The 8,197-nt window shown below is 45.1% G+C and overlaps 1 protein-coding gene across 2 annotated transcripts in view; it reads left to right on the top strand.

The window, feature by feature from the left end:
- Positions 1-2,473: 2,473 nt before the first annotated feature.
- LOC139382384 (ST14 transmembrane serine protease matriptase a) overlaps positions 2,474-8,197 on the top strand; it is a 79,515-nt gene continuing 73,791 nt past the window's right edge. The window contains exon 1 of one of the 2 annotated variants that reach the window (XM_071126391.1): positions 2,474-2,877. In XM_071126391.1, coding sequence (XP_070982492.1) covers positions 2,830-2,877 — 48 coding nt within the window. In that variant the 5' untranslated portion in view covers positions 2,474-2,829. The remainder of the gene's footprint in view (positions 2,878-8,197) is intronic. The other variant, XM_071126392.1, reaches the window with a different exon arrangement.

The raw sequence follows: 8,197 nt of genomic DNA, 5'->3' as shown, positions 1-8,197 counted from the left end.
ATTACACCCTGACCCATCTAAATGAACTGACTCGTACCCTTATTACACCCTGACGCATCTAAATGAACTGACTCGTACCCTTATTACACCCTGACCCATCTAAATGAACTGACTCGTACCCTTATTACACCCTGACGCATCTAAATGAACTGACTCGTACCCTTATTACACCCTGACCCGTCTAAATTAACTGACTCGTACCCTTATTACACCCTGACCCGTCTAAATGAACTGACTCGTACCCTTATTACACCCTGACCCATCTAAATGAACTGACTCGTACCCTTATTACACCCTGACCCATCTAAATGAACTGACTCGTACCCTTATTACACCCTGACCCATCTAAATGAACTGACTCGTACCCTTATTACACCCTGACCCATCTAAATGAAGGTGATGATACGCCCTGTTCATATCCACACATTCATATGTGAATGTACTGTGGAAGAGTGACCACGTTTTGTCTCCTGATATGTTCTCTGATGGTCCTGATGGGTTGTAGGGATTCAGAGTCCATGTTTTGCACAAGCGATGCAATGCTTTTAAAAATCAAGTAGAAATTAATCTGAGAACCATTTTATGGATGTATTCATTCACCTGAACAACAGCTGACCCTAAAGCACAGAACAGTTTGAATAGTCTTTCTCAAATCAACCCCAAACACGCTCGCTGGGGGGCTTGTGACCGACCGACAGACAGACCGATGTGGATGGAAAGAGACAGACAGACAGACAGATGTGGATGGAAAGAGACAGACAGACAGATGTGGATGGAAGAGACAGACAGATGTGGATGGAAGAGACACAGACAGACAGATGTGGATGGAAGAGACAGACAGACAGACAGATGTGGATGGAAAGAGACAGACAGACAGATGTGGATGGAAAGAGACAGACAGATGTGGATGGAAAGAGACAGACAGATGTGGATGGAAAGAGACAGACAGATGTCGACGGAGAATGTGTGCAGGTTACTTTTAACGGGGAGGAGGAAAGACAAACAGAGAACCGTAGAATCAGATGGTTACTTTTAACGGGGAGGAGGAAAGACAAACAGAGAACCGTAGAATCGGGAGTTGATTCTCTCTCTCTTGTAACTGTCTCTGTATAGTTGGCGTTGCGATCGTGGCTTCTCTTGGGAGGGTTTATCTGTGGTGTGCATTGTTTCTCATATGAACATTTTTCTTGTTTTATATTTTTCTCCTCCTGTGACAGTTTGTCAGTTATGCGTCTGTCTCACTATGCACTCTTAACGGCTATGTAACTACCTGCTTGACTGCAGCGATCACAGTAGTAGTGATCAAACGGATTGATTTGATTGATTTTAATTGATTGACACCAATGGAAACAAACAGATTCTGGTTACAGGGGAGGAAGCACATCAATAAACCCACTACTTCCATTAAGTGCTTCCTGTCTCTTTTTATTTTGGTGTTTTATTATTTACCTACTTCCTGTAATGCATTAGAAAATAGTTGTTTATTCATAGTCCATCACTACAAAACAACAGCTCCACTTGCTGATATACCTAGTTTCATCATAACCAGTCATCCGCGGGAGGTTCCTGGAACAGAAACCTCTTGGTCATACCGTAGGTCTACTTCGACTAAATTACCTGAGCGTGACTAAACGACAACAACCCCCGGTGCATACTGCTCCGTGACTCATCTCCCTATCACGGAAAGAGTTCAACATCGATACCGAATTATAGGAATAATCCATTAAAAAAAAAACGATTGGATATGTTCTACATCTAAGAGAGATTAAAATGTAATTACATATGCCATGTTCATCAGCCTACCCTTATCTCAAATCAAAATAAAACACTGCATTTTCTCCCGCCACATTCAACCCAAACAGCCCTACCGCCACCTGCCGGTGTTTAGTTACCGCCGCATCAGAAACCTGTTACACCTGTTCGGTGACACCTGGGACCAATATGTCAAATCAACCTGGAAATAAACATTGTCAAGATCTCGATCTCTTCATGTAAAGCGAATTGATGTAGATATGAGTTATTACGTCTAGTCACCGCTTTATTCTGTATATCTGGCGATATGTGTAATATATCTCTCAAGTCAAGGGTCTTTATTGTCATGGGAAACATGTTAACATTACCAAGTGAAGTAGATAATAAACAAAACATTAACAGTAAACATTACACTCACAAAAGAATAAAGACATTTCCATTGTCATTTAAGGTTTATAGAGCGTGTTGTAACGATGTGGAAATAGTTGTTCTCTCCTGTTGGTTGTAATGTCGTCTTGATGCAGGAAGTCACAGGTGAGTATCGTTTAAACAGCGACACGCCCTGAAACCCGGAGCTCCGGAAAAACACTATGCAGGTCCTCGACAACAGGACTGAATCATACGTCCAAACACTTGTTTTGCAACTAAAACGAGAGTTTCTATTGGGCAAATTCAGGTAGATCACTCCCCGTGTCGTTACGTTTGTTTCCGTTTAAGAAAAGTTTTGCAACGGAATCAGCTTAATGAACTCCTCCTCAGATATCCGTGGGGCCGTTTGCGATCCTTCCTGGAGGATACCACACTATTAAAAGTGCGATTTGCTACAAAGGAAATACTCTGAGTTCATATTGATTGTATTGAAATTGGTTTCCTGAACTGTACTATTTCGGTTGCAGTGTTTATTTTTTTAAATATATATATTTCTGCTGGTTTGTGATTCACCTGTTATCGTGGAGGCCGTGGGACTCCATTGAAGACAAAAGGCCTACCCTACACTCCCTCCCCTTGGAATTTACCTGAGGAGTAGCTGGCCTACAGAAATCAGGAACAGACAGATTTATCTGGTCGCCAGCCATCATGGACTACATGGACTCTGGAATGAGATACACCCCCAATAAGGGACCGGTACTGTGGCCGTTTCTTCCTCTGGTGTTTATTTTGGTGTGTGTGTGTGTGGACAAATAGCTTGTTTGATTGGGGACCAACTCTCACAATTTAAGCTTCTATTACGTGTGTGTCTGTCGTGCATTTTTTTTCGATTGTTTAACAGCTGCCCAAGCTCTGCTTATTGACGGTTAGAGAGCTGCCCTGCTTATTGACGGTTAGAGAGCTGCCCTGTTTATTGACGGTTAGAGAGCTGCCCTGTTTATTGACGGTTAGAGAGCTGCCCTGTTTATTGACGGTTAGAGAGCTGCCCTGTTTATTGACGGTTAGAGAGCTGCCCTGTTTATTGACGGTTAGAGAGCTGCCCTGCTTATTGACGGTTAGAGAGCTGCCCTGCTTATTGACGGTTAGAGAGCTGCCCTGCTTATTGACGGTTAGAGAGCTGCCCTGCTTATTGACGGTTAGAGAGCTGCCCTGTTTATTGACGGTTAGAGAGCTGCCCTGTTTATTGACGGTTAGAGAGCTGCCCAGTTTATTGACGGTTAGAGAGCTGCCCTGTTTATTGACGGTTAGAGAGCTGCCCTGTTTATTGACGGTTAGAGAGCTGCCCTGTTTATTGACGGTTAGAGAGCTGCCCTGTTTATTGACGGTTAGAGAGCTGCCCTGTTTATTGACGGTTAGAGAGCTGCCCTGTTTATTGAGGGTTAGAGAGCTGCCCTGCTTATTGACGGTTAGAGAGCTGCCCTGCTTATTGACGGTTAGAGAGCTGCCCTGCTTATTGACGGTTAGAGAGCTGCCCTGCTTATTGACGGTTAGAGAGCTGCCCTGTTTATTGACGGTTAGAGAGCTGCCCTGTTTATTGACGGTTAGAGAGCTGCCCTGTTTATTGACGGTTAGAGAGCTGCCCTGTTTATTGACGGTTAGAGAGCTGCCCTGTTTATTGACGGTTAGAGAGCTGCCCTGTTTATTGACGGTTAGAGAGCTGCCCTGTTTATTGACGGTTAGAGAGCTGCCCTGTTTATTGACGGTTAGAGAGCTGCCCTGTTTATTGACGGTTAGAGAGCTGCCCTGTTTATTGACGGTTAGAGAGCTGCCCTGCTTATTGACGGTTAGAGAGCTGCCCTGCTTATTGACGGTTAGAGAGCTGCCCCTTATTGACGGTTAGAGAGCTGCCCTGCTTATTGACGGTTAGAGAGCTGCCCTGCTTATTGACGGTTAGAGAGCTGCCCTGTTTATTGACGGTTAGAGAGCTGCCCTGTTTATTGACGGTTAGAGAGCTGCCCTGCTTATTGACGGTTAGAGAGCTGCCCTGCTTATTGACGGTTAGAGAGCTGCCCTGCTTATTGACGGTTAGAGAGCTGCCCTGCTTATTGACAGATAGAGAGCTGCCCTGCTTATTGAGGGTTAGAGAGCTGCCCTGCTTATTGAGGGTTAGAGAGCTGCCCTGCTTATTGAGGGTTAGAGAGCTGCCCTGCTTATTGAGGGTTAGAGAGCTGCCCTGCTTATTGAGGGTTAGAGAGCTGCCCTGCTTATTGAGGGTTAGAGAGCTGCCCTGTTTATTGACGGTTAGAGAGCTGCTCTGTTTATTGACGGTTAGAGAGCAGCTCTGTTTATTGACGGTTAGAGAGCTGCTCTGTTTATTGACGGTTAGAGAGCTGCTCTGTTTATGGACGGTTAGAGAGCTGCCCTGTTTATGGATGGTTAGAGAGCTGCTCTGTTTATTGACGGTTAGAGAGCTGCTCTGCTTATTGACGGTTAGAGAGCTGCTCTGTTTATGGACGGTTAGAGAGCTGCCCTGCTTATTGACGGTTAGAGAGCTGCCCTGCTTATTGACGGTTAGAGAGCTGCCCTGCTTATTGACGGTTAGAGAGCTGCCCTGCTTATTGACGGTTAGAGAGCTGCCCTGCTTATTGACGATTAGAGAGCTGCCCTGCTTATTGACGGTTAGAGAGCTGCCCTGCTTATTGACGGTTAGAGAGCTGCCCTGCTTATTGACGGTTAGAGAGCTGCCCTGCTTGAAAAGTCTAACAAGCTAGCCTGATCATTCATGGGCCTGATGAAGCTAGCCTGATCATTCATTGGCCTGATGAAGCTAGACTGATCGTTCATGGGCCTGATGAAGCTAGCCTGATCATTCATTTGCTTTGTAAATTAGCATTGTCGCCCTGGTCTGCTCATTGCTAAAGAGATATTTGATAGAATACACTGTCATCAGTCCCATTCATTCACTGCAGTCTTCCAAGCAATCGGCCACCAGCATAGTTCATTGAAAATGCAACCAATAAAAGCTTGACTATTTTGGTGGGGGCAGCAGAGCTAGAGCGAGGAGGGGGCCCTTCCCTACCTATACAATGGTAAGAGAACTTACACACCTGAAGGCTACACAGCCGTGGGTCTCTCACTGTAATGTTCTCCGAGCTAAAGACGGGCTCCCATCACATCAATCTCTACGCCGAGGGCGTGGTAGCAACTGACGGTATTAACTACGCTGTTAAAAGTCAGCGTCTATGTAGTGGGGGTTGTTTTCAGGCTGTTGGTCTGAAGACTGATTTCATGGCATGTCAATATGAAGAGTCTCCTACAGATTGAGCTGTAGTCATTAAAAGGTCATGCGATGCTACTATTGCTACCAACTCCGGGCCCTAGTTATAGCTTACACTGTCAGGAAAAACTCTTGGACCTAAATTTAGCTCTGTGTTAAAATGCTGTAGAAAAAGAGTGGGAGTAGAATGAACCAATCAGAAACCACAACACGGTGATGCGCCGATCCCATTGTCCTGTCGTGACATGTTCCCAGGGAACTATGTACAGTTGTTACCGTGAAGGACGTGGAGAGGGTGGGATTTATACTTAAAACGTTTTAATCCCTTCAGAGTAGTGGTGTTGTAATCTATACTGAACAAACGTATAGACGCAACAGTGTTGGTTTCATGAGCTGAAATAAAATATCCCAGAAATGTTCCATACTGCACAAAAAGCTTATTTATCTCAAATGTTGTACACAAATTTGTTTACATCCCTGTTAGTGAGCATTTTTCCTTTGCTAAAATAATCCATCCACTTGACAGATGTGGCATATCAAGAAGCTGATTAAACAGCATGATCACTACACAGGTGCACCTTGTGCTGGGGACTATAAAAGGCCTCTCTGAAATGTGCAGTTTTGTCACAAAACACAATGCCACAGATATCTCAAGTTTTGAGGGAGCGTGCAATTGGCATGCTGACTGCAGGAATGTCCACCAGAGCTGTTGCCACATAATTTAATGTACATTTCTCTACCATAAACTGCCTCCAACGTCGTTTTAGAGAATTTGGCAGTACGTCCAAATGGCCTCACAACGGCAGACCACGTGTAACCACGCCAGCCCAGGACCTCCACATCCGGCTTCTTCACCTGCGGGATCGTCTGAGATCAGCCACCCGGCTGGACAGCTGATGAAACTGTTTTCACAAACTGTCAGAAAACATCTCAGGGAGCTTATCTGCGTTCTCGTCGTCCCATAGTCTTGACCTGACTGAAGTTTGGCGTTGTAACCAACTTCAGTGGGCAAATGCTCACCTTTGACCTCGCCACTGGCCTCGCCGGAGAAGTGTGCTCTTCACAGACGAATCCCGGTTTCAAATGTACCGGGCAGAAGGCATCGTGTGGGCGAGCGGTTTGCTAATGTCAACGTTATGAACAGAGTGCGCCCCATGGTGGGGTTATGGTATGGGCAGGCATAAGCTATGGACAACGAACAAAATTGCATTTTATCAATGTCAGTTTGAATGTACAGAGACACAGCGATGAGATCCTGAGGCCCATTGTCGCGCCATTCATCCACCACCATCACCTCATGTTTCAGCATGATATCCAACAACTCAGTCTCTTTCAGTATTATAAATAAGTGTGAAAGTACCATGTCTTCCCCACTAGATTCCCCTGTTCCTTTTATACATTTTTCTCTTGTGTTTTATTAAATGGATCGCAACTTTGGTTAAAAAAAGTCGTACATGTAAATACAGGTAAAACTCAGTCCTCCTTGAAAGCAGTTCAGTGTATCCATAGCAACACTGCTTCCACCTAACTCTCCTTGAAAAGTCTAACAAATGGCAGCTCTTTTTTTTAAGGGAATAAACCACACATCGAAGGGGAAATGAAGCCTAAGAGGAACTGAACAAGCTTGACTTGTGAGGATGACCACACTGTGTATTTTTATCATGAGTAAAAAGCCAATAGGTTTTTCTACCGACAGTTGCAAAGAAAATGATGTGATCGTCTAATACGAAAGACCAGAAAAATAGTTAACAGTAGCAGGAACAGTGGCAGGAACAGTGGCATCTATCAAGTTGGCACAACCTGGTAGTTTCATACACATTTTATAGTAAATAAAGCAAGCAACTTGAATGGCAATTTTTTTTTATCTGAACAAGGTTAAACACCACCAGATTGACATGGTATGGAGACGCTGGTTGTTGGGTTTGGTGTGTGGGACCTGTGGGTGGTTACCGGTCATTGTATTGGATTCCTCACGTCTTACTTACTGTTAGGAAGGATTATGGTCCAAATCAGATGTAAGGTAGCTCTAACTCCAAAAAGTTCTGGGACACTGAAGTCCATGGAGAATAAGAGCACCTCCTCCCAGCTGCCCACTGCACTGAGGCTAGGAAACACTGTCACCACTGATAAATCCACTATAATTGAGAATTTCAATAAGCATTTTTCTACGGCTGGCCATGCTTTTCACCTGGCTACCCCTACCCCGGTCAACAGCACTGCACCCCCCCACAGCAACTCGCCCAAGCCTCCCCATTTCTCTTTCACCCAAATCCAGATAGCTGATGTTCTGAAAGAGCTGCAAAATCTGGACCCCTACAAATCAGCCGGGCTAGACAATCTGGACCCTCTCTTCCTAAAATGATCTGCCGATATTGTTGCAACCCCTATTACTAGCCTGTTTAACCTCTCTTTGGTATTGTCTGAGATCCCCAAAGATTGGAAAGCTGCCGCGGTCATCCCCCTCTTCAAAGGGGGTGACACTCTTGACCTGGCCAAGGCTTTCGACTCTGTCAATCGCCACATTCTTATCGGCAGATTCAACAGCCTTGGTTTCTCAAATGACTGCTTCGCCTGGTTCACCAACTACTTCTCAGACAGTTCAGTGTGTCAAATCGGAGGGCATGTTGTCCGGACCTCTGGCAGTGTCTATGGGGTGCCACAGGGTTCAATTCTCGGGCCGACTCTCTTCTCTGTATACATTAATGATGTCGCTCTTGCTGCTGGTGATTCTCTGATCCACCTCCACGCAGACGACACCATTCTGTATTCATCTGGCCCTCCTTTGACACAGTGTTAATT

Source organism: Oncorhynchus clarkii, chromosome 24 (assembly GCF_045791955.1).
Source record: "Oncorhynchus clarkii lewisi isolate Uvic-CL-2024 chromosome 24, UVic_Ocla_1.0, whole genome shotgun sequence".
Classification (NCBI taxonomy): domain Eukaryota; kingdom Metazoa; phylum Chordata; class Actinopteri; order Salmoniformes; family Salmonidae; genus Oncorhynchus; species Oncorhynchus clarkii.
The sequence above is the reverse complement of the archived record's forward strand: the minus strand, read 5'-3'. Positions and strand labels throughout refer to the sequence as shown.